This window comes from Triturus cristatus, chromosome 4_2 (genome assembly GCF_964204655.1).
Source record: "Triturus cristatus chromosome 4_2, aTriCri1.1, whole genome shotgun sequence".
Lineage (NCBI taxonomy): Eukaryota > Metazoa > Chordata > Amphibia > Caudata > Salamandridae > Triturus > Triturus cristatus.
The window spans coordinates 779,163,094-779,190,458 of NC_140586.1; the positions used below are offsets into that span (position 1 = coordinate 779,163,094).

The 27,365-nt window shown below is 47.4% G+C and overlaps 1 protein-coding gene across 1 annotated transcript in view; it reads left to right on the top strand.

The window, feature by feature from the left end:
- LOC146835029 (cytochrome P450 4B1-like) overlaps positions 1-22,900 on the top strand; it is a 204,537-nt gene extending 181,637 nt beyond the window's left edge. The window contains exon 12 of the mRNA XM_085602690.1: positions 22,641-22,900. Coding sequence (XP_085458816.1) covers positions 22,641-22,809 — 169 coding nt within the window. The 3' untranslated portion in view covers positions 22,810-22,900. The remainder of the gene's footprint in view (positions 1-22,640) is intronic.
- The last annotated feature ends 4,465 nt before the right edge of the window (positions 22,901-27,365 follow it).

A 27,365-nucleotide genomic window follows, 5' to 3' on the forward strand; every position in this document is an offset into this window, starting at 1 on the left:
TGGAAGCGGGGACCTGAGAGCACTGCCGTCACCACCTACCAACCCACCTACTGACCAACGTTTCCCCGACCGCCCCCACCCTCTCTACTTGCAAGGGGCAGGCTTACGGTAGGCATATGTTTGACCTGTGTTGTGCCGCTGTGCGGTACAACGGCCCGCGATTCACGCCTATAACGCCACAGCTCCACATATTTAACTTACACTTACAGCCCCTGAAGGGGCCCGGCCCTCTGATCACCATGCGCCTAACCCCCCAAGTCAGCACAGCTGCCTCCAAAGCGCAACAAGACGGTTGGGGGTGCCTGGGCATGAGCGTGGCAGCTGTACTCAGCTGTTGCTAAGTAAAGAGTCTCACGGAGCCAGCTTAGCTAGTGCCGGGCGCGGCTTGTGGGCTCATGTAGTGTACCCCGCTTGCGCCCTGGACAGGGGCTTCTCCAGGCTTGTAAATGTAAATCCAGTATTTGTAAAGTGCGAACAATTAACCAAAGGCATCAAGGTGCTGGGGGCCATCGGAAAGATTACACGAGCTATTGCCCAAAGTCACATGGTGCTGGGCTGACCTGCCGCCGGGGATCGAACTGTGAGCCCCCGTGTTCCGGCATCAGTCGCCCTGACCGCTGTGCCACACCTCTTCCCTGTGCTCTCCTTCAGATGATATCTCCAGATGTCCCTATCGCAGACCCGCTTCACCCCAAACATCCTTCAGGCACGGAATCACCTGAATTAGGAGCAGCAGAAGCAGGACCGGCATCATCGCAGGGAACAGAGTCCTCCCGATTCCTCCTTGATTATCCTGGAGGGGCACCATGCATTTACAGAGGCAGGCGGCATCAACAGCAGCAGATAGCTGGGGCCCGGATAGTCCAGTGAGTCGGATAGGAGCAGCGACGAAGTCGAAGGCACCCCCGTGTGGACAGCTGTCTCTGATCCAGTTCTCACACTCTACAATTCCGCTTCCCGCCTCCCTCACCTCCGTGCCCCCGGCCCCTGGCTCTCGCATAAAGGCTAACGAGACCAGTTACGCTTATAACGCTATTAAGGAACCTTTACCCTGGCAGATGGTCACCGTAAGGACATCATAAGGAAGTCTCCAACTGTTTGGTTCACCGCAGTGTGCCTACAGGACCATATAACTTCTAACACCTATCCACTGTTACTCAGCTCGTAACGTTACCCACCCAGCCAGTAACTCCCACAACACCCTCAATAAAAGTTGGCACAGCGCCTACAGCTCACAGGAGGACAAAGGGTTGCTACAGCTATGAGGTCAGGAAGGAACAGAAGCCCATCCCCATTGCAGTGACCCAAACGCAAAAGAAAGACCAGGTCAACTAAACTCAACCAGGAGACCTCTTCCGAAGACCTGGTGGATGTAACCCCTCCAGGCTCAGCACCGCAGGGCGCCTCGCGTAAGCCACCAGGGAACCTCGACAGTAGGTGCCCCTCCGGGGGGAGGCCTACTCCACACCTTCTCCAACCAAAAATCTATTCCAAATTCTACTTCCTCAAGGATGCAAGTTCCTCCATATTCTCATCAAGCAGCGAAATTCAAGGCCTCCACAAGCCTCTTTTCCCTACCCAATCAAATACTCAACCAGGTGCCAAACAACCCAGCGAAATACCATTTTCTGAGCAACTCCACAACCATTGGAGAAGCAAGCAGATTCAACCAAAACTGACAATGCTGGCCGACCAATATATGAGAGTGAAGAAAGAAAGGGTCAACTCTCCAATCTAAGTCACCCCCAGCCCGCCCTCTTGCCAATTAGCCCATGGTCTGGGCTCACCCGTCCACTCTTCCGGCCAAGTAAACAGGAACCAGGATGGAGAAACAGCCCAAGTCCCCATATATTCAGCCGCATAAGTACACAGCCCTGATGATCGTGCCAAAATTCAATCCACTGCACCGGAAATAGCTGGAAAGGAGAAGAAGCTAAAGCACGGCACTCCTGGCGAGCCACACACAAACTCGCCATCTCCTTCACATCTCCTAAAGTATACCCCAGATCGGCTCTCACAGTTGCAAACAAAAATGGCTGCTATGGACCAGTCCGAAGCAACGATGGAGGGGGATGATGTAGTCCTTGTGAGTATGAAGCTCCCTCATTGCCTCCTATACCTTGGACTTCTCAAAAAACCTGGCCCCACACACCGATATTGCATGCGTAGAACAAGGCCAGGTACGTAAAGCTGAAAATTGCACACTAGCACCCAGCCACAGGACCATAACTCACACCACAGACTCGTCGAGCTGACCATCCAACACTTGGGACACCTTACACCATGCAAAGAACTGTTGACACTCTTCAATATCAGTCGACAAAATGGACCTGCAACTGACACTACTCGACACTCCGGCTCTCTTGGTATAGGGATAGACGAAAAACTGGGGCAATTAAACTCACTAATCAGTAGAGCCCAACTCACTCCCTTCAATCTTGTCTACACTGCTAGAGGGCTTACAAAAGGAACTAAATGATAAAAAAAATACTGCTACACTGGGGGAAAAAAAGCACCTAATAACCAATCGCAAAGGAATGCACTTCCAAAGGCCCTACCCTTCCAAATTTCATGAGCCGCCCGGGGGGAGACTATGATGCAGTGTCAATACAACCACAAAAGGAACCAACTACAGCCCAAAATGCCAAACAACGACGTGAACTCCGGAGAAAACAACAATCCTCAGTCATGCAGCAGTATATCCCTTCTTTGACACTAAAAAACAGCTTCAGGCGACAACACAACTGGAAATAACCAATCAGTCAATTGAAATTTCTGGTGCTACAACTCTGACTGCCGACCATTCAGAAATAGCTCCCAGTTGGGCCACCATGGAGGGGCCCGTGCAGCCTAACTCACACACCAGTCACCAAAAACTCAGGTCCCACACAGTCCCAGTGGCATAGCGACCACAGTAGAGATCCATCGACTCCAGATGAAAGGGAGACACCCATTACACAGGAACGCAAACAGGCGAGAGTACAAAACAAACACTCGATGGAATATGGGGCCCACACACGGGACAATGTAACATCCAACTCAGGCCCATCACAAACACAGAGAATCTACCATAACACAAAAACAACTACAACTGAAACCTCAGCACCTAGTCCTGCGAAGACATTAATGCTAACAACAAGGGAAGTGAAAACAGAAAATGCTGGGGAGAGCCTAGCCTTAGCAACGGCAGAGGAAAAACCCCACAGGGCAACAATAACTACAATGGAAAATCTGGACCCTATCCAGACACAACTTCAAAACAACATAGCACCCGGCACCGAAGGCTGTTCTGGCTACTGCTGCCAGAATGTTTGGGGTCCTGCCGTCACAACGGGACAATCCAGCAGTACTCCTGGCCCTCTGGCCAGTTGCATACAGGGGAGCAACCTCCCAGAGCAATCCCTGCCTGGCAGCCTAAACATTCCAGTACTTTACTCTTTACCCCAGAGTTCAAATCGAAAGGGAATTGCGATATTCGGAATAGAGGGAACATTCTTCAATTACTGGCTACTATACCAACTTTAAGAGACATCAATACAACTGATCTCCTCTCCATAGAATTTATGATGGATGACTGGGCGCTGGGCAGGGAATCTACCAAGGCTACTTGGGTATCAATCCAACCAGCAAACAAACTACTGAATGAATGGGAAATCTTCAAACATGGGGCATACGTATCTCATCGTACCACAACACCGAATCCCGAATCCCCCCTCCCACCACTTGTCACCAAGCAGCATGTAATCATTTACAACCGAGAAAAAACATCATCTGTGCTTAGGGAGGGACTAGGACGGTCGCCCCAAAGGGAGCAGGTACTTAGCGCCTAAATAGGCCAAAACAGCATCATCCCATGTATCCAGCGACCCTTCAGATTCTTAGAACTGTCAACCTAATCAGACCCACACAATGACAAGCCATTCTACACAAAAAGTGGCCACTCCAGGACAAAACAACTTTGAGATTATGCTCATGGAACATCAATGGGCTGAACAGTAAGGTAGTAGATGGTGAGTTTATAACATACCTCAAATCCTTTGACATTGTCCTACTGCAGGAAACGTGGTCAATTGATTCATTCCAACTACAAGGGTATATCTGCTTACACACCCCAACTCTGAGGAAATCAAAATACGGTCATCTTTCATGGGACTAGCAACCTGTATCTCTATAACAAAAATTGACACCGCAAGGGAAATTCCATCTCCAAATCCATCAGTAAATTCTGTCAGTTTCACCTAAACTTCAAAGGTTCCAGGGAGGAGGTGCTAATAGTCAACACATATATAAAACCAAAACGGAAAAAGCAAGAATCAAGATACTTAGACCACCTGCTCACAATTATAACCTCGCAGAATACCTCCAACCTCATCTTCTCCGGGGATCTAAATCAACACATCCTAAACTCATCAGAGAATGAGGATGTACAGGCTCAGTCCCTCCACTGGAATATACCAGTCCAAGCTAAAAGCAACCTTGGTGGACCAACTAAGACGGGGAGGAAATTGCTGGAAGACCAGGAGCATATCAATCTAAGGGAATTGAATGGAAGATTTGTCGACAACTCCCCTCTGGCTGCCCTTTTTTTTTTTGGAAACTTCAAACTCTACTTTAGACTTTAGTCTCTCTTCCGCTCTTTCAGCACATAACAGGATTCCGCTTAGGCGACAAAGGAGACAGCGACCATCAACCCCAGGAAGTTTCATTCCAAACAATTGCACGCATGCCACACAATAAACTTAAAACAAATGAAGTCTTCACTAGTAAACTCTGGGGAGGGTCTTCATGCCGCAACAACACTGTTACACGACTACCCAATTAGCACATGGGAAATTTTCATAGCCAAACTCCCAAGCTCCTTCTCAACTACAGCCAGATATACCTCACCAGTGATCCTGTGGACGAGAGGAGGGCTCCGAGCGCACAGCGGATCGAACTGAAACGACAAAAAAAAAATCAGCAAACAAACTTCTCAGATCACTGAGGCATCACCCCAGAGATAAAAACCTATATCTACTACTACGTCAACAGAAAAGCATAATTTAAAAACTTAAGTGGGACATCAACACGTTCAATGAAACAGAATTTTGGGCAAAACTCTACTATGACTCCCAAGTCAAATAAAATGTAGCACTCAGCACATGGAGGACTAACATCACACATCACACTGGCCTCATAGTCAATCTTTCTGGAATCCCACTTTAACCAGCAAATACCTGGATCAAATACAAATCTGAACTCCCAACTGACTCACCCCACCCAAATCGAATTGAACCCAGAGGAAGCGGACAAAGGAACCTGTACAACAAATATTAAGAAGCAAATTTCAAAAGGAAGGAGAGAAGGGGCACCGTGGCCACACGGGATTCCATCAGCCCTTTTTAAACAAGATCCCGAGTACTGGTCCGACATACTGGCCTCTCTCTTTTGTAGTGTCAGACAGTGCGGGCACCTACCAGCTTCATGGAAGGGCTCTATAATTTCTCCGATCTACAAGTCCGGCGATAAAACCACCCGTAAAATTATCATCTGATTGCATTCCTAGACATAGAGGCAAAATACCTTGCCGGCACTTTACTAACTGAACTCCAGGACTTGGCAAAAGAGAAGGAACAGGGTTCTGCCAAGTCACAGGAACTTCAACCAACATATTAACCATGTCTCTGATCATCAACAAGGCAGAATCAACAAAACAGGTGATTCATTTTTGTTTCATCGATTTTGAGGCAGCCTGTGACAATGTCAATCGAGCAAGATTGTGGAAGAAACTGGCACTTTGGGGAATTCCGTCAGCTCTCTTGAACCTTCTAATACATCTCCACACAAACGCATGGGTACAGGTAAAACTAGGCAACGGCACACACCTTTTGAGGCGCATACCAACCACTAAGGGGCTCAAACAGCGTTGTGTGCTTGCACCAACATTGTTTAACCTGTACATGGCAGATATGATATTAACCTGTAATGCACATGCCCCTCGACTCGGTGACAAAGCCATCTCCAGCATCTCATACGCCGACGATGTGGTCCTGGTAAGCCATACCCAAGTGGGCATGCAACGCTTATTCAACAAAATGCACAAGTACGCTGTGGAAAACCACCTAAAGTGAAACTCAACAAAACAAAAACCCTGACAATTAAAAAACGGCGAACGAAGGTTCCATACTTGTACCTGGAAAAAGCACCAATTGCGAACACCCCTGCCTACAAATATTTAGGAGTACTTATCGACGAGGGTGGTCAATTTATCAACCAACTCGAGACAATCAGAAGGAAGGGGATGGCAATAGCAACAACATTAAGGCAGTTAAAAACAAAACTCAAAGGCTCTATCCTTTCCCCCCTCCTCCGGATAGCACAAGCCAAAATTCTACTCACCATTGCCTATTGCAGTGAAGTACTAAGGGGCAGGGATTAAGAAATTCTGGATACCACCATGACCAGGTCCTACAGAGTCATGTTTAACATTCCAACTTACGCCTCACCATCGCAGATCCTGTTAGAGTTCAGCCTAACTAAACATTTCCTGGCAAGGCAAGGCTCCTACATAACATGCTGGCACAAAATTAGGAACTCTCACCTGAATACATTGTACCTCCAGCTTTGGCAAGAAATTTGTATTACATCCAAGTCGCCGGCCAGACAATACGTGGAGGATTCCCTGGTCACTACCGGGCTAGCAGACCTATGGGAAACTCAAATCACCCACTTAGCCTTCAAGCAAGTAGTAAGAAAAGTAATAAAGAAGACAAAGCTGCCTTTGCCCGAAGGAGTCATGCCTGGATGACAATAAGTGGCTACATATCACTTGGCACACAGGCATATTTCAACTTGGGATACTCCAGGAAGACAAAAAAGCAATTATTTAAATACAGGCTATGAATGCTGCCAGCTACTCCACACCTCCCACCAGGGCAGATGGGGCAACTTTCCAGACCATATCGACTATGTGGGAACGGTATTGAGGACATGGCACATTTAATCTGCTCCTGCCCCAACTTAAGGAGGAAAGGATACGCCGACTCAAACTGCATTTTAATGAATGAGGGATTTGTACATGGAGACAGGCTGTGATTGCATGCTTCAACTCCAAGGGCCTGCAGTTAAATGGGAACCTAGTGAAATTCCTGACACTAGTAGAAGCTAAGCAGGGAAGTGGTGTGCTCCTTTCAACTGCATAAATAGCATAAATGAGTTTTTTTCACCAACAACTGAAAACTCCAAGCCCAGCCACAACAACCTCTTTGGGACACGCTCTAGCGCTGCGACGCTCCCCCCTCAAAAAAAGAAAGAAATGATACACGCCTAGCAAGAGTTGCTATACTTTGAGACTTTAATGGCTTTTAGAAACCTACTTTTAAAAATATCTCCTTTTTTTTCTCTCAATATCTTTGCTCTTCCGTTCTTTTTCCGAAAAAAATATGAATTTTAAGTGTATATTTTGTAATGGTTTTAATTAATCAAATACAAACTACTCTCCTATGCAGACGACACACATCTCATATTCTCCCTCTCAGACAAGATCCCCAAAACAAGAAAAAGGTTCACCACCTGCATAACGAAGTCGATAACTGGATTAAAGCCAACTGTCTCAAGCTCAACACGGACAAGACAGAAGTACTGATCTGTGGCAAAAACACTTCATCATGGTCCTCCAACTGGTGGCTGGCCGAACTCAGACCCACACACAGAACCCAGGCCAGGAACCTCAGAATAATGGACAGCAGACTGGACATGACTGCACAAGTCAACATCATCATTGCATCCTGCTTCCACACCCTGAAGATGCTGAGTAAGATCTTCAAATGTCTCCCAAGCAAGACAAAAAAAATTAACTCACACCCTAGTCACCAGCAAGTTGGACTATGGGAAAGCACTCTATGCCAGAATCACCAAGCAACTCAATAGAAGACTACAAACCATCCAGAACATGGCAGCCAGACTCAATCTCCTACACAAAACTTGCATCACACAACAAACTACTACACTGGTGTCCAGTACACAAATGCTCTCAATTGAAAATCCTCATACACTCCACAGCTCAGTCCCCACCTACCCGAACAGTCACATCTCCTACCACCAACAATCCAGACACATTTGCTCCGCTGGACTCCTACTCGCCAACATCCCACACATACACAGAACAAAACTGGACCTGGCTGTCCTCTAAGCATTAACAATCCAATATACTTTCCCATACCAGCCTACCCAGACTGATCTGCATATGAGTAATTAGCTTGCCTTGAATGAGCCCAGGAATGACAGGTGACTGACAGTTTCTCCTGCAAAATGACCAGGGACATCCGGAGGTCCTCCGCAATCCACAATGCTACCAACTGAAGGTGACCTTACAATACCAGGTCATGCTGAGCTTCCCTCCTTCTCTGAATTAGATAAGGTAATGTTGGTACTGACCCTGTAAAATCTACCAAAATGTCTAATAGTTATAGGTACCATATAGAAGCTAGCTAAAATAGGGATATTAGAACAAACGTTACCTCGCCTCTTTATGTCCTGAGCATTACTAAGTTGGGGATGAGGGAAGTGCAACTGTGAAGAGATCCTTTTGTTTGAAGAAAACATCCACTGCTTTTGCTTTCAAATCTGACCTCCAACTGTAAGTAAGTAAAAAAGTAAAACATTTTTTGTTTCTGATTAATTAAAACCATTACAAAAGTTCATAATAAGTGCACATTTCATCAATTTCTGAATTTAAGAACAATATTAGATTGAAAGTTTTAGAGTAAAAATTGAACAGATATTCATGATTCCTTGTTTCTCGGAAACACCGTCATCTGTTTTGGATTGTTTGAATTTGACTAATTTCAGGAATTTTACCAGCAGTCCATTCAGATGTAACAGTCTTGGGTCAAAGCATGCAATGACTGCTTGTCTCCGTGTGCGTATGTTAAGTTCATTGAAGGTGGTTTTTAGGAGAGCTACTCTTTCCTCTTTTAACTTTTTGCAGGAGCATATCAAATGTTCCATGTCTTCTTTCCCTGAGACACACAGCCTACATGTGGAGCCACAATTCTTTCTCAGCCAGGGTTGTAAGTGAGGTATGGCTGGTAAGATTCCAAACCTATGTTTTAAAAAGGCTTCTTTTGATTTCCTGCAGCATCCCAGTCCGAAATAGTCCTGTAACCCGAGCGATTTATAAGTGCTCAGTGTCATCCATGCGTGGCGTCTGTGAGCAAAGGTAGCTTTATCCTCTATAAAGGAGAGTCGCTTTATGTTCTTATTTACGACACGTTTGAATTGTGCGTTCGGAAGAGAGGTTTCCCATAGACCTTTTAGGCCTGTAGTTACTAGTGACTCCTCTAAGTATTTTTTTGCAAGTTCAGTGGAGCTGCCACACAGGTTTTCCCAGAGCTGGTGATTCAGTGTATTTTCAGGTGAGTTCTTTATTTTGTACCAGCATTTGATGTATGATCCTCGTCTTGCGAACAGTTGCTTGGTTAATCCAAATTCTAGCCGGATTTGAGCCTGGGAGGTATATGATGGTAAATTTAGGAGGACTCTATAAGCTTTTGAGATAGTAGTGTCCAGCAGTTTTGCATCTGTACCTCTTGAGGCTTCGCTACCATAAGTGATTGATGACTGAATTTTAGCTTGGGCAACACGCAGTAGTGGCAGAAGAGTAGGCCCAGACAGTTTGGGTTTGAGTTGTCTGAGTGTTGTTGCAATCAGCATACCTTTCCTTTAGGTGGCCTCAAGATGATTTGAAAAATGGCCACCCCTATCGACAATGACGCCAAGATATTTATATTCGGAACAGTTCGCAATTGCCCTTGTCCCAAGAAACCACGAGAAGGACTTTTTTTCCCCCGCTATTGTCAGTGTTTTGGTTTTTTCGATGTTAACTTCAAGCAGGTTATCCTCAGCATATCCGTGCAGTGTGTTGATGAGGTGTTGCAGGCCTACTTTGGTGTGACTAATCAAAACCACATTGTCTGCATAGGAAATGCTGGGCAGGGTTCGACCCCCCAGACGAGGGGCGTGTGCATTACAGGCATCTAGAGCTGGTGGCAAATCAGCTGTGTATAGGTTGAAAATAGTTGGTGCTAAAACCACCCTGCTTGAGGCCTTTTGTTGTTGTTATGCGCCTCGAGAGGTGGGTGCCGTTCCCGAGCTTCACTTGGACCCATGTGTTGGAGTGCAATTCGATCAAGAGATTTCAAAGGGGTGCAGGAAACCCCCAAAGAGCTAGTTTCCTCCAGAGATTCGCTCGATTGACATGGTCGAAGGCCGCTTTGAAATCCACAAAGCAAAAGTGGAGATTTTGTTTGGTCTGTTTTGCTTTGTCAATAAGTAGTGATATGGCTAAAAGGTTTGTTGTGGTTCCAGCATCTCTGCATAATCCTGTTTGGCTGGGCGGAAATATGTTGTTCTTGGTAGCCCATTCGCACAGCTGAATCAATAGGAGCCCTGCAAAATATTTTGCCTCGATATCCAGTAGAGCGATCAGGCGATAGTTTTTGGGAAGAGTTCTGTCACCTGCTTTGTATATTGGTGAGATGACAGAGCCCTTCCATGAAGCTGGAAGGCCCCCAGACAAACTGGCCGAGAAGAAGAGTGGGGTCAGAGATTCTGACCAGTATTCCGGGTCGTGTTTGAAGAGAGCTGGTGGAATTCCATTTGGCCCTGGCGCTCCATCTTTCTTCCCTTTTGAAATTAATTCCCTGATCGTTACGGCGCTGATTTCAAGTGGTGGTGCGTCTTCATGTAGTTTTATTGTTTGCTGTAAGTTGACCGCTTGAGCATCCTGGCGCCTGATTGTTCCTTCCGCCTGTTGGTTAAAGTGAGTTACTAAAAAGAGTTCCCAGGAGTTATCTGTTACATATGATGTTATACCTCCATGTTTGGGATTTATACATTTATTCAGGGTGGACCAGAAACGAATGCTGTTGTTTGCTTTAATGTCATAATGGAGTTTGGCCCAAAAATCGTCTTCTTTGGATTTTTTGATCTCCCATTTAAGTTTTTTGAAATCAGCCTTTTGTCTGCGAAGCTGTTGGTGGATGGCCAGTGTCCCCCGGATTCGTTCTCAGCAGCCTTAGTAATTTGTTTATGGCGTTGTTATGATGTTTCACGGCCGATTTCTGAGCACTAGAGATCTTTCCTGTACCCGTTGGGCTGTGAGGCAAATAGTGCCGAACTGTGGTTGAATAGAGGTTCGCAAAAACAGCCGTGAAGGTTTCCCATAAGGCTATTGGGTTGCCCATGGGGTAATTCAGACTGTTTAGTTGAAATTTTGCTGCTCAGAGTACCCCCTTTGTGTTTGCAACCGAGGACTTAATTCTTTTAAGATTTATTGTGTGGCAAGCTTGGAATCCTATTGGATTGGGCAGGGTTAGGTCTGGGGAAGCGAGAATGGAGACTTCCTGGGGTCGATGGTCACTATCCCCTTTGTCTCCTAGGCTGAAGTTTAGTATGTGATGAAAAAATGGAAGAGATACTAGTGTGTAATCTATTGTAGAGGTCACATTACCTGAATGAAATGAGGCGGCGGATGGTGAATCGCCTGCAAATCTTCCACTTAAAACTCTCAGCCCTAAATGCTCCATCTCTTCTAACAGCTCCTTTCCCAATATAGGGATTTTTCCCTGGCCATTGATGGATTGAGTTGAAATATTCCAATAGAAAGGCTAAGCTTGAATGTCATTGTTTGTGGACGAGCCTAGGATGTATTGGTTAAAATCCCCCGACAAAATGAATTTGGAGTCAGTTTGCGTGGACATTAATTGATGCAAGTAATCCAGTAGAGATTTTGACTCCTGTTTTTTCTTTTTTGGATTTATATAGGTGTTCATCACCAGCACCTCTTCTTTTTTCCCTTTGAGGTTTAATTTGATCTTAACGGTGTTTATAGCTGGGGATTGAGAAGTCAATTCCAGGGCACTGTGGATTTTTGTGATTTTAATGTAAGAGGCTAAACCGCCCGCTAGCCAGCCATATTTGCTTTTCCTTGTTGCTGAAGAGTGAAAGCAGGTGTAGCCCTCTATTTGCACAGGGTTTTCTAACCATGTTTCCTGTAATAGGATAATGTCAAATGCTTTTACATATTGGAGGAATTCGGCATCTGCAACCTTGTTGTTTTTCCCGTTTATGTTCCACGAACACAGTTTCAGTAACGTAATGTCTAGGTTAGGATCTGTCCTTATCGGATTGCCCTGTCATTGTGGGTGGTTCATGGCGTTGATCGTCCTAAAAATCCGGAAGTTTTCTAAGGTGTCTGAGTGGGGAGCCGTTATGCTCTCTTGATGGTTCAGCACCTGCTTTTTTAACAGTGAACGACCCTGGGCACCCCTTAGTACTGACGTGGTCTTTGAAATTTTCAGAAATAATCCTTTGCGGGGTCTCTCAAGCAGGGGGAATGGATATCCTGTGTTGTAGTATGGGGCAGATTGAATCCCCCATGCTTTAAGAATTGTTTGCGCCTCCAAAATTGTAGTAGCAATTTCGGGCGACCTCCATGTTGCTTTTGTGGCTTCCAGGTTCTGTGTTTTATCGACTTTTATAAATTCTACTGAAAGAAGATCAGCTGAGCGTAAGTCGTTTAAGGTTGGCATGGTGCTGAGGAGTCAAAGTAGATTCCCCCTATTCAAGATGTCAAATGGACCCTTTGATTCGTATTCTGGAGTAAAAACAATAATGGTGGAATTCATGAATTGGTGTCCCGGCTGAACTATTGGATAGTCACCACCCAGGTAAGTTCCTCTGTTGTTTGATGTAAACTGTTGTGGGGGTCTCGGATTGGCATAAAAAATAGGAGGGTCTTGAGACTTGAAGACTGAGGGGGCTTTAGGAGCTCCATCTGAATGAGGAGGCAGTTGAGCCCGAGGACCCGGAGGTCCAGATGTTGTGGGCTCCTCGCCCGATGATTGGGGCGGGTGGAGGATGATCGTAGATTCCTGTACCAAATCCGTACCATGTGTGAGTGGCACCTCCTTTGGCGTATTTGATGGTGGTTGTCTGGGAAGGTTGACAGCTTTCCCATTACTTGTCCTACTAAGAACCGTAATGCTTTAAGTGCCAGTGTGGCTGCTGGGCTGGGCCCAGCCTGCCCCCAGTATTGGAGCCTCTTTATGAACTGCCGGGTTCCCCCCTATTGTAGGTTCACTAGACTCAGTGGGGATTTGTTCTGCACTTGTGGAGAGTGTTGTAAAAGATTCGAGTTCAGATGTCTGCGGTCCAGATTCTGTCTTAAAAAGGGGATAAACCTCAGGAGAGGCTAAAATTAGTTTTTTGTTGCGGCCTTTCCTTCTTTGATGTCGACGCTGCTTGGCATTCTGAGTTGGACTTTGATGATCGGAGCATCGAAGGGGGCCTTTGGGCGAAGTGCATTCTGAAGATGACAGTACAGATTTAACAAAAGTTTTGGCTACAGAAGGGTCCTTTTTTAAGTTTTTGAGACTAATTTTTTTGCTAGTGTTGGTGTCCGATACCACTTTGTAGTGCCCCTTTGGCAGACCTTCTATCAGAGTAGATACTATATCCGGAAGTGACAATAGTTTGTCAATAATTGGGCCACAACTGCAGATCAACTTTGCTTCCTGCTGAGCTCTACCAATTAGAAGATTTAGTTGGCCTAGTTTCTCATCAATCCGCCCCACAAAGAGGGCCAAGGTGTCAAGTATGGTCAGTTGTAAATCCATTTTGTCGGACTGGTAATGTAGGGTGTCGACCGTTCGTTGCATTGTGTTTAAAAGAATATCCCATGTTTTGGGTGCATTCGATGTTTGGGCCTCTAGTTCAATCCCAGATAGACTTAGGAGGCCGGAGAATTCCAAAAGGGCTGAAGAACTTTGTTGATTTGTTAAAGTTGAAGTTGAAGGAGTTGCCTCCTTATAAAAAGCCTGATTAACATGCTGATCTTCTTTGGTTTTGGCTGTAGACAGGGGTTGTTTAGCAGGAGTGACCTGAATATCAGGGGGAGTTGTGTCCCCCCATTCCTGTAGTCCTAAGTAAGAGAAATTGATAGGGCCGTCACACCCTTAGTCCTGTATAATTTCAGTGTCCTCCTTCGACTGCTCATAGTGGCCTTTTTCGTGTACAATTACAGTTGCTTCTATAGGCAGTTGAATGGTCTTGGTGGCCTCCGAAGGGTGAAGGGAGACGTTGGTGGTTTTTAAGAGGTCTTTTAAGTTAGAGCTGTTGAGCGCCTCATTCTCTTGATTAGAATCCTTGCCTGGGCTTAGCGTATAACTAAGCAAGGATTGTCTTTCCATCTGATTTTGTGGAGTAGTTGAGGTGGTAATGGACTTTTGAGGAGACTGTAGACCGGAGGGGAACTGCCCTCCTTTGCCTTCCTTTTGCTGGGCAACTAAGCTACTGGTGCCCCTATTGTCGGACACCTTTTTGTCGTTTTTTCCATTGATTGACAAGGGAGCCGTGGAAAGGGACATGTTAATGGCGTGAGTGGGGACCAGTCCCTGCAACGCTGGTACTGGAGATTCCTTGCAAGGTACGGGAAGTAGGGGGTCCCGGAGGCCCAAAATGTTGTCGCTAAATGAAAAGATGGATGAAGGTGGATCTTTTTAAGAGATGAAATTTTGATGTAATTTTTGGTTGACAAAGGTGAAGGTAGTGAACTCCAGCCTGGTGAGCTGAACCGCTGCTAGACCCAGTCCCTTCTGGGGATGTGTCCAAGCACCCACTGGCTGGTTTATTGTTTTCAGTTCGTTTGACCTTAAGCTTGGGCTTAGTCACAGGCTGATCTCTTTTCTTGCACGACCTCACTACCGTGGCTATATCGGAATGCTCCGTATAGTGACCAGGGGCTCGGAAATGGCTGTGGATGTGGATGGCAGAGAGTGAATGACTGAGAGTGACTAGGTGCTCTCTGTTGCGTACCTGCTGCTTTGGAGAAGTTTTGGAGGAACTTCCCTGCAGATACAGGGGCACTAACGCAGCTCCCGTCGCTGGAATGGGCACTGACGCAGCTCCAATATAGCTGATGTAGCCGATGCGGCTCCCACTGGTTCCTACCGCTGCGGGGGCGCAGATGCAGCTCCTGCCTCTGCGGCAGCACTAGTTCACTCCCTGCTGTGGTTCCTGCCTCCTGCCTCTTGAGGGAGACTCTCCAGTGACTATGGGGACACTGGTACGGCTCCTGCTGCGGGGGGCACTGGCTCCTGGCTCCTGCCTCTGGCGCAGCACCGGTGCAGTTCCCACAACTCTTCCCTGCTGCAAGGATAGGAACTGGTTGCAGATGCGACTCTTGCCACTGCGGGGGGGTCTGGCGCGGCCCAAACACCACTCGAGCTCCGTTCCCACTGTTGTGGGGACTATTGTGGGGACCTGCTGCACACAGTGGCTCCCGCTCCCCCTAATGTAGGGAGGCTCTCGCACTTCTGTGGCTCTCGTGGCCCCCTGCCCCCTGTTACTGCTGCAGGAACACTCGCAGGAACACTCGCGCTGCCAAAACACTCACGCGGGTCCAGACAGGTCCAGGCGGGGTCCGGGCAGCTCTTCCACAGCCGCGACCCTCGCGGCTTTTCCTCCGCTCTACTCCGCCGCCGCTCCTGCGCTCACCTCGCGTCGCTCCTCTCGGTTGCAGGGAGACCAGGAGCTAGTGACGGCAACGGCAGCGGTGGTGGCAGAAAATCGCACCGCACAGGTACCAGCAGTCCGACAGTCCGCTGACTCGTCAACAACGTCAGCTCCGATTGGCCGATGCGTTGACCTCCAACTGGTAAACCACAAAAGCTTGCAATTGAGGTGAGTTGCACAAAATCAATTTTAATGGACCCCAGATATGCTTTTTTGGACAGTGCACCGACAGATCCTGAGCTCATTTGCTCCTGCCTTGAAGGAATCTGCACCCCAAGTCCATTACTGTGTGGACAAACCCAGACGATACTCTTGAAATATGATACTGTTGCTGGGAAGAAATGCTGACAGTTTCGGAGATTCTCCAGATCTGTGGAGTGTTTATATGTCTGGCCCATCTGACAAGACATTGTTTATTCTGACTTACACCAAAATGTTAACTGCAAAAGAACTAGCGAATAGCTGGGAGTAATTTATGATATGAACCCTCTTCTAGGGATAAGTCCTCGCATCGCACCTCCAGCCCAACTCCCTGGAGTCTGTCTCTAACATGAATGCTGAGATATGGCTAAAAATACAGGGGGATATTCTCAAGAACGTGTGCCAACTACCGCAAAATCATCCCAACGCAACTTTTCACATCGCAGTCTATCGCGGAAAAATAACTCTGTGTCAACGTGGTATTAACCCGGCGGCACCATGCGATAGTCCCACGATAACACGTCAAATGACCGCCTTAATGTCAACGCGACGCCGCAAAAATGCGAAACACGAACGCAAAAAAAGCCGCGATGAGTCCCATTGCGATACAAAAATCCGCGAAAACCAGCCACAGGCCTACAATTCCCACACGTCATGCGGGAAAATGCATCATACAAGTAAAAAAAAAAAACAGACAAAAGCCAAACAGCAAAGCCCAATAGAGGTAGCCGGAGCTAGTGCAGAGGACAACCAGAACCCCAAAAGCCCCCGGAGGACCAGCCTGGGATTTCGGGGTCAGGGAAGGGCAAGGACGAGAAGAGTAGGGAGAAAAGGTTCAGTCCGCAGGAAAACAGGACCCTTATAACGGAGGTGATAAAACACCATCAACTACTATTCATCACCTCCACTGTGTCACTGGCAGACCATCGTGGACAAGGTGAATGCAGTCAGAGTGCTGAAGAGGACAATGGAAGAGGTCAAGAGGCGCTGGAATGATGTCAAGTGCATAACCAAGCAGAAACTCGAAAACAACCAGAAGGCAGCAATGCAGACTGGAGGTGGGAGTCCAGTGCCACAGGAGGAGATGGAGGAAATGGTGTCTACAGTTATCAGTGGGGAGACGGTGGCAGGAGTTGGGGGCCTGCATTGCTCAACATGACCGGATACAACAGCAACAGGGTGAGTAATGACCAGGGACTGGTGGGATGGGGGAAGATGGGCACAATGGCACACATGCACAAGTAAGCATAGCACATTTGCGGACAAACCATGCCCCAGACCCCCAACTCCCACCAAGAGACCTATGCAACATTCCAGCACTGGCGAAGCACAGAAGCTAGAGGCACACCTCATGTAAGGGTCAAGGGGGAGCCAAATCAGATCTGCAGGGGCGACTACCCCCAAAATGCGGCACATCACATGCAGAGCACATCAACATTGACAACGATGTGGCACAATCCGCAACACTTCCACAACAGAACAAGAGGACACAACTGGTGCCGCTTGTGTGCAGAAACTGGCCAATCACATATGGCATCGCAGGGAAATGTGAGTTGACAATGTACAAGTACAAACACACATCCGTGATCTCGTCGAAATGTCCACTGTCCCTCATCATATAGGCAGCTCCCCAAAATCAGCCACACTGTACACTGTCATTCAGTCTGAATGTAAACATTTACAATGCGTCAACATACATGTGAACACAATGTTAAACTGCATCTCCCATTCACACTGCAGAAGGAAATACAACACCTCCTGCAGAGGAGTCCCAACCTCTCTTCTCTGATGACGAAGAGGAACACCACACCTTCGACTCCAACGCCCTCCAACAGCTCGTGGAGAGCCTCCGCAGCCCACTTCCAGGAGCAGGGCAGCCCAGCTGCTACGATGAAAACCCACCCCCTGCACAGTACACACAGCAGGCAGCACCCACCAACACAGTTGCCCCCCAGGACCTCCTCGACTAACACATGGCCTTCCAACTCCGTGTGTTGAGGTGCCAGGAGAAGCTGGCTGAACAGGTGCAGGTGGGGTTCTACCGCATGACAGACAAACTAGACGCCATATGTGGGTGTCTAAGTCCCATCAGGGACCACTCACAGTCCCTAACGGACACCCACAGTCCGCTCCATGCCCTCCAACGAACCATGACTGACATTGCCGGAGTCCTGACTCAGAGACAATAACGACTCTCCAGTCAGAGTGGCTCCAGCGAGCTTGCCCGGGAGTTGGGACTCATGCGGAGGCTTATGGAGGACATGAGCGGGCGGAAAGAGCGGCTGCCATGGCTGCACACCAGCGAGAGGTAGCTGGGTCCCTCAATGCCCTAAAGACTATCCTCATGGCATTGCTGCCACAAGGCCTGGCGCTGATGCATGCTGCTGCTACCACTCCATCCACATCTCCGGCCCCTGATGTGTCAGTGCCACACAGTGCGGCGGACATTCCACCTCTGGCCCCTGAGGTGTCACTGCCACACAGTGCTGGAGACAGAACACCACCACCCACATGTGAGGCACATGCAACAGCAGTGGACGAAGATGCCAATGAATCTGCCTTTGTGGTCAGAAGGACGCAGTAGCATGCATCTCCACCATATGGCCTGTTTCTGCTTGGTTCTGCCCTCTGCATCATCACCTTCCACTGTCCCACGATTCACTCTACGACACTCACCTCGGACCTCGACATGGACTGCCATATTCTGTTTGGTCACCAATGACACAGCTATCTGACTGCGGACTGAACTCCTCCTCTTCTGATGTACTTGTCATTCCCTGAAGGACTCTGGCCTGCCCTCCACGGGCCAAAGCTTCAAGGTGGGCTTTGCATGGCCCTGTACTGCTCCAGCTACAACACTCCATTGAATATGCATTAAACATTAATTGTCACATTGATGTGTCATGTCTATGATCTTGCAAGTGTGGAGGTATGGATGAATGTAGGGTCAATGATTCCCCCTTATGTCCATGTTGCTCATGTTGTGGGACTTGAGTCACAGGGTGACACATTGCCGATTGCGTTCTGGGTGGTGCCGACACTAGAACAGAGACACGCGCATTTGTCACTTCCTTGTCCAGCCCAGAATGGAAGCATGCCCAGAGCCCTGGGGTCATTGTTCACACCCTTACACTGGACTGGCATACGCCAGGTCAGCCCACAGGGGGACGACAACGCTACATGTCCCAAGTCTTCCCTGTCAGCATGCCACAGCCACTCCCTCACAGCTGGTTCACATCCACACCACCCCCATTCAGCACCGGCGTCCCAGGACTTGTGACCCTGCCAATAAAAAGGGCCTGGCGCACGTGCTGGACGCCATTTCCACTCTCCAACTGGGTGTCTCTATGTGGGTATGATTTATGCATGAGGGCCTAGGGCCCTGCCACCTCACATTGCCCAGTGCTGGGGGTGACATGATGGCGTCCGCACCACGGGACTCAATCATAAAGGGTCCATAGCTTGCGGTGCACAGACTTGGTGGCACCGAATACAATGCGGCAGGCACAGGCACACTGCCACGGGACGGTGTCTTTCGGTGCACTGAGGTAGAGGCACCTTAAGTGCTGAGCGGGTGTGCAGCCTGCGATGATGCGCCGTCCAGGCTGTCCGTAATGGTGGCATCAGTGTGAGCCCTGGTGGACCGCAGTGTAGGCCTGAGCCAGTAGGCAGTGCGGGCCTACTGACACATGGCGTCGCCTCGCTGTTCACAGAGTTAGTGGCACCTCTAGGGTTGAGCGGGTGTGCAGCCTGCGATGAGGCCGTGTGCACTGATATGTTCTCTGCCATAGCGAAATCAAGATGCAGAATCAAGTGTGTGACCTGGTGCGGGGCTGCATGACGTGGAGGGTGCCATGGTCGCGGGCCCCGGGCTAGCTCCCACCGGAACGTGGTGGGCCCTCTTGGAGACACCCCGGTGGCGGAAGGTGAGCAGTGATGCCTGGTTGCGCAGCGGTGGGCAATCTCCGCTGGGCGGCGGGAGGGGCTGGGGTGCAGCAGCCTGTGTACGGAGGGGCAGGCAAGCGATGATGGCGTGTGCTACAGTGTGCTACTGTGTGGACTCGCCATTCATGTCTCAGGTAACTGTTTCAGATGAGGGACCTGGGGGACTGCAGTGTGTACCGGCACGTGGTTGGAGACACACCGGTGGCAGGAGGTGAGCAGTGAGGCCTGGGTCCGCAGTGTCGGCACTCTCTCTCCCTCTTTCTCTCTCTCTCTCCCTCTCTTCCTCTCTTTCTCCCTCTCTTCCTCTCTTTCTCTCTCCCTCTCTCTTTCTCTCCCTCCCTTTCTCTCTCTGTCTCTCTCTCTTGTTCTCTTTATAACTCCCTCTCTCTGTCCCTCTCTTTTCCTCTGTTTATCTCTTTCGCTCTCTCTCTGTACTTTGATGAGCGCATGACACACCTTCTTATCTAGGTTTTTGTCTTGCAGGCTGTGACTTACAGAATGTCCTGAGAAGACCCGACATGACTCTTCCAAATTGTTGTTTTGGGTTTATTCTATAATAAACTGATTATTTGGATATTCTGAGATGAATGTATGATTCTCCTTTATCTGACCACACATGTATGTTAGGTGTTGTGATTGTGAGACAACAGGCAAATTGTGCGGTTCATGATTACGTGGAGTTGATGTGCAATATCTTTGTCGAGGGGGGGGGGGCCTGGGGTAAGGCCCGGGGGGGGGGGGGTTAGGGAGGGTGGTGGGCCTGGGGGTGGTGGCGGTGAGTGTTGTTGCCCTTTTGGGGCTCCGTGCTGCATGTTCAGTTGCTCCAGGGCATCTGTTGTTCATGTGTGGCTCTGGGCTGGGCTCCCTTGTCTGGTGCCGGTTCTCGTCCGACTTTACACCAGGTCAGAGCAGGTGTTAGTTTCTTGCTGCTAACGCGCCTTATCGCCTGTTTTGTGGTCTTATCGCCGATGTGGCTGGTCGTTGAGAATGTTGCTGAGTGGTGTTGTCGTGGCTTTTTGCTCGGGAACACCACTCTGCATCTCATTAGTGATAGTTGCAGGGGTCATCTGTGGCGATGTTTTTTGCAGCTGCTATCGCAGGCAAACTGGTGATATGGGCTATAACACTGGCTTGTGAATGGTGCGACAAATTTATCGTGACTTTGGTTGCACTAAAGTGCCGATAGCTCGGCGATAGATCCTTGAGAATATGCCCCACAATGTCCAAACCAGGCCTCCATGATGACAGCCACCACACCAACTCCTCTTTTGTGTCCCCCTTTGTAAGTAGAGCACCTTCAGATGCTAAAGAGGCCTGTAATGCTGAGGAATTTTCAAAATAGGCTGAATGGATGCTGACAGTAAAACTACAATCCTGGCCAAATATCAAAGGGGAGATGTTTAACATCGTCCAAACCGTTCCTTTATTATCATGAATTTGGAATGGGGAAGTAATAAGGGATGCCATCACCATGTCTGCATTAATACTCAAGTACGGAATATTCTGTGACGGTATGAGGATCGGACTCTGCCAATCGGAAGAAGCCTCTATAGAGAGGATCAACACTGAGATAACAAAGAATATTTGAAGGGAACTCATCAAAGCTGAAGGAATTGACAGTGGTGCAACCTGACTATGTTTATCAAGTAACTTGAAAGCCCTGTTCAAAGAAATCTCGTGAGGAGCTACATTAGGGGTTATTATATATTTTTCAATGAACTAGGAGAAGGTTAATTTGGGACACTTCACAAATGAACAATCTTGATGCCATTTAAATATATTCACATGAGATGCGTTCTTAACTGCAACCAGTACAATCCTTTCTAGTGAGCGATTTAGATGAAATCTATTTTGTCCAGTGTTATCTTTTAGTTATTGGAATTCGACTCATCGCTGTTCTTTCTTGATGATATCACTCTACTCTTAACATTGATAGAAATCACCTTAAGGTCAGTTCAACTCCCTTGCTGTGCAATTCTTGTGAACACCTGTGAACAGTGCATTTTCTGTATTGTTTACACACTGTCTAGTGGTGGGAAGCCCCAATCATAGCAGTAACTGTCTGCATACCTACTGCATTCATCCACATTTGGTACATTACAATTTCCATGTCTGGTGGAAGATCATTTTAGTTACAGGTACAGTTTGTAACACTATGGCCTCTGTTACAAGTGGGTCAGGTTTTTCCGCCATCTCAGATTTATCGTCAGATATCCATCAGAAGGTCATGTCTGCTGATATTTGCTGGTAAACACTGGGACATGCAGATTTTACTGCAAAATGCACCAACACGTGCACGTAGTCCCCCACTGCAAAACTTGTAATAGGTGCTTTTTGTCACACCTGTTAAATTCCAATCTCCTGGATATCTATATTTAAAGGTGCAACAAATCGCACCTGTTCTACAAGGAACTCTTGAACGAGGTCTAAGACTCCTAAACATTCCAAAATAGGTTCAAGAGATATGAGTAGAAAATTAAGTTTGTGGTAAAAGGCTTGTTGGGCTGCCATTCACCTAATAATAATTATCATGTGCCTATGTAATAAGTCCTTGTATTTGTCTATTTATGTTGCTGTGCTTCACCGTCACTGAGTCTATGCTTGTTGTGTGGGGGTGTTATTCTACACACATAGGAGTACATTTATACTCTCACTGATTTCAAGCGCCATCTGAAAAGTAACAATTCTCTAGAAAAGAGTAAATCGAAATTTCCTACTGATCTTATCGTTACCAAAATGATGAAGTGCTGATTGAATGCCCACCTTTGTCGAGATTATGTTTTTATTATTACTGATTCCCTTGAGAAACGGCTGTTTATAAGCTAGGCAGCTGAAAACAAATCACAATATGCCTCAATTCTTTTTAACCTTGTCTGCCAACACAGTAAATATTTGGCTTGTTTAAAAAGATAATGTATTTTTTTCTTTTCTTTTCCCAGAAACTGCATAGGACAGAACTTTGCTATGAACGAGATGAAAGTAGCCCTGGCCTTGACGCTGCTCCGGTTTGAAATTCTGCCTGATGAATCCAAGCCTCCCATTATGATACCTCAATTAGTCCTCCGGTCTAAGAATGGCATCCATATTTTCTTGAAGAAAATTGAATGAAGCTTTTGCTACCAGTCATCATTACTGCTACCTCTTTGATTACTTGAAAGTCTTTTGACCAATATAATTGAATAAAATGTTTTAATCATCATATGCATCCACATCACTGATTCACAGACATCCTCTAAACCCCTTCTGGTTGGAATAATGTGTTCACACTGCTGCCACGCTGATTGTGTGCTATGAGCAGGCTACTTTTTGGAACTTCATAATCGGACATTTTTTTATAGATTGTTAATGTTAAATGTTTTTATCTGAAAGAGACAGTTAGTTGTAGATTCCTTACCTTAGAATTTCACCCAGGCGTCAGTCTGAATCCGGAGATTTTTCTTTAGAAGTAACCCTGTGCATCGGTAGTTGGTGTCGGTCAACTCCGTGTTGGTCATCGATGTTGTGATCGCCGGGATGACATTGTGGTGCCTACTTAGACGCCGCCCCTGCGCACTGACGTCTGTTCTTTCTTTTTCCATGGCAGCCTAGTGCAGATCCGGAAGGAGCTACCCCATAGCTACTTTTTGACTCGCCTTTTTGTGACTTTTGTCCCCATCTTTGTTTGAGTCTTCGACTCCTGATGCTCGAGGAATGTCCCAATGTCGGACTGTTTTTCGAGCCCTGCGGGTCCTGCCACAAGATGATGTCGGTGACGGACCCACACCTCGTTTGCTTGTGGCCTCTGGAGCGTGACCACGAGCCAAAGTCGTGCTCCGACTGCCAGGCCATGCACCCGAAGACTTTACACGAGCGGTCCCGAAAGCTGTTGGAGGCCCGGTCGTCGGCTCTGCGTCATTCCAGGTCTCGTTCGAGAGGAAAGTCTCTAGACCTTTTGCGTAGCTCTCATTCCTCGTCGTGCTCCAAATCAACATGGTCATCAGGTAAGTCAAAACACAAGAAGGAGGCAAAGAAGCACAAGCGCTCCTCACCTTCTCCCTGTCAGTCGGCTGATGCGACTTGTGATTCGGAGCATAGCCATTCAAAGGCTACATCTCCGCTGCCTGCTTCGGGGACGACTCCGCGCTTCCCACCATTTCTGGGTGCCAAAGCGTCCCCTACCCAACTTCGACAGTTCAACGAGGCCTTCCACCTTGTCTTTGGGCATCCCGAAGGCACGCCTTCGGGCCCTGCAGAGCAGGTATGGAGTCATCTGCCTTTGATGCCTGCAGCTCCAGTAGACCCCCACAGATGCAGGCCTGGATAGGGATCAATTCCAGTCAATCTCCCTCGCCCTTCCCAGGCGCCAATCCCGATGACGACGTCCCAGGCACTGGTCGTGCCCCCGCCCGACGCCATCCCCATCCCCGAGTTCGAGCCGGATAGACGTCGGCTGACATCGGAACCAATGCAGGAGGGTACTTATGTTCCCCTGTTCGTGTTTGGTGATTCCTACCTACCTGAGGGTGGTGATGAGGACTGGAAGTGGTCACTGGACCCTTGAACTGACCACCTGGAAGAACCAGATGGGTGAGAGGACCTGGGTGATGAAAGTGGTCTGGACACTTCTCCTGACACTGACTTACTTTCTCCCCCTACCATGGCTACAGAGGAGGGAGCGTCCTATGCTGTGGTGGTGAGAAGGGCAGCCGAGGTCTTAAACCTGACAGAGGTGCTTCAGCCTGCAGCATCCTCTTCTGAACCCCTATTCCTGTTCAATGAGGCCCTAACTGATGTCCTCCTGGGCACTTAGTCCAAGCCCAGCACAGGGGCTCCTGTGGAGAGGCCAGTTGCTCACCGCCACCGCCCTGCACCGGATGACCCAGTGTTCTTGACCCAACACCCTTGCCCTTCAAAGTAACTATCTTAAAACAACTCCACTTGCTTAGCCATTGCTTCCAATAATTAAAAAACTTTCTTGCCATCTTTATTTCCTTTAAGAAAGATATTGAAATCACTTGCCAAGGTTTGTGCAGTGTAGGTTCTGTAAATAGTAGTTATTCTAGCCACACGAGTACCAGAAAATACTTTTTAAAGGGAGAAATCGACTTTCTTATCAGCGGAATCCTTACAAATATTTCCCTCTCCCATCGAGGGCCTGCCTACCAGACTAGTCACTTCTGAGTCCACACGAATATTATCCAGCAGGAGAGTGTCAATTTTTGTTTCCAAAGGATACAGTTTGGACATAAACCTTAGAAGTGGAATCTTCTTTGGGTCCCTCTATTCTTCTTAAGTAACTTCCAGCACAAACTGATGGATCGGTAGCCCAGAATTGATTGGTTTCTGAAACTGGCGCAGCACAGATTCTTGTGATGTAGATGGTTTCTCTGTCGGATCAAAGCACATATTCTATCTCACCAGAGGCAAAACATCAGATGAAGGGGCCAATTATGATTCCGTTCGCAAGGGCTCCGAATAGGATTCGGGCTTAACGAATCCGATTCGTAACACTTGTTTCCGACCGAATCATACCCAGTTCCGAACGACGCCTGGAAACTGTTCGGGCTGTCCGAATCGGTTCCAAAAAGTATTCGTACAGGTAGAGCCTTTCAGGGCCGATTCAGACAGCTCTATGGACACGGTTTCCGAGCAAGCGATTACAATGACAGATTCGGACAGCCATTCCGATTCGGTTTGCTTGGATCAAAACGGCTGTCGGAATCTGTCTTTGAACTTTCACAATACCATATATATCACCAAACCTTGCTGTTTACCTGAATGTCTCCCTCATTCACAAAATGGTAGCCAGGGAATCACACTCTACATCCACAGAGACCAAACATTTGCAGGTGTGTGGAACTCACAATGTACTGCCCATGCTCAAATCCTACTTTACTTCTTCTGGTCTCCCAATAGAGGGTGAAAGAAGCTGTGGTGAAATGTGAACTCAACAACGCCACCCTGAATAGGAAGTTCACCAATGCCATTAAGTGCATGCCCAGCAAGGGAAGGAGGAGTATCCTCTCCAGGCAGCGTCCAAGAACTCTACATGTCTTCATCTCTGGAAATACGAAAAAAGAACTTAAGGATTCTGGGAATGCTACCCTAATTATAGCACCCAGAACCTTGGGTGGAATTTCATTCCAGAATTCTTCTGTATTGTCTTGGATGTGGGACCACCTCAAGTGTAATGACTGGGATGAGCGACTTAAGCTGTATGTTTGTAATGAGAGTATTTTGGTTTTTTAGTTGGCAATATTCCTGTGTCTCACAGAAGAGCAAAACAACTTTCCTTTTAAAGATCGCACAGACCCAAACTATTTCAGCGTTTTTATCTTATATTAAACTGCAAGATATGAACATTGAAATGACATTGGTGTTTTAAATTATTTTCATTTTTCAACTTGCTGGTAAACAGGTCTACCAAACGTTGTTAGTTTTACAACTTGCATGCTACTCTTTTCTTGCCAGCCACTGAGAAAAAAATCCACTACCCAGGAATCCAACCCTTGTTTCCTGCAGCATAATTCCTTTTGTTTTGTTTTAGGAGCAGTGATAGTGCTGTGGTCAGCAGGTACTTGTTCTAGATGTATGCAAGCACATTACTGGCCCACATTTTACCGTCTAACATCAATATTCCCCATAAAGCAGCTAGAATATGTAGTTATGAGGTAAAGGGGTGTTCCTGATTTATTATCTACTTGCCAAATCTGTTATCAATAGCAGTGCTGAGAATACAGATTGCGCGTGAGGGACATTTTGGATGCACGTTTTGTGTGCCATAGCAGTTTGCTATACTGAGGTACTCTATTTGTACACTTTTACGAGAACTGACACATCTCTGCATTTCAGCAGAGATGCGTCAGTTAATTTGCGTCACACAAAAAAAAACCTTGCGCCACAATGGATGAGTCGCATTTATAATGCAGCGCACCGTGGTGCAAGGATTGACAGATGCGTGACGCATCTGTTGGCGTAAAGGTAAAACCTTGTTGGCATGGTGTCGCAAGCACGACGCAAATCTAACAATGCTCAGGAATGCCCATTCTTATTATGCTGCATCACTCCTTACGCCTGCTTCATGCAGGCATACGGTTTTGATGCAGTGGCGTCATAGAAGTGACGCTGTGAAATCTTGTAGATTTCACTGCGTCACTTTTACAAGGCTTTTTTACGTCGGAACGCCCACCCTGCATACATTATACCTGATGCAGGTATAATTTAGCGCAGGGCTTTACAACGTGATGCATCTCCCTAGATGCACCACGTTGTAAATGTGTCGCAACGTGGCCCATAGTTTACAACGCCGCTGCGTCACAAAAGTGAAGCAACGGCAGCGTAAAAGTGTCACAAGGGGCTTGTAAATCTGCCCCTAAATGTAGAAGAGAGGGAAACAGTGTATGCAGTAGTAAAGAATGGTTCAGGCTGTAGACGACACCCGCTCCCTTTGAGCTTAGATACTTCAGGTGTGCGGTTGCTTTAGCTCCTTCAGAAAACCAAACGCCTAGATTGTTGTATTTTGTTACTGTAATTATTTGTATCTCCCTTAGTGCGTGTTATCATTATTATTATTATTTTTTTAAAGTATTTTCTGAAATTGATGACTTTTGTTTTACCTTGGTTCACCTGGAGTTTGTTGTCCTCAATATATCTGTGCGGTGCATTGAGTGCCCTCTGCAAGCCTG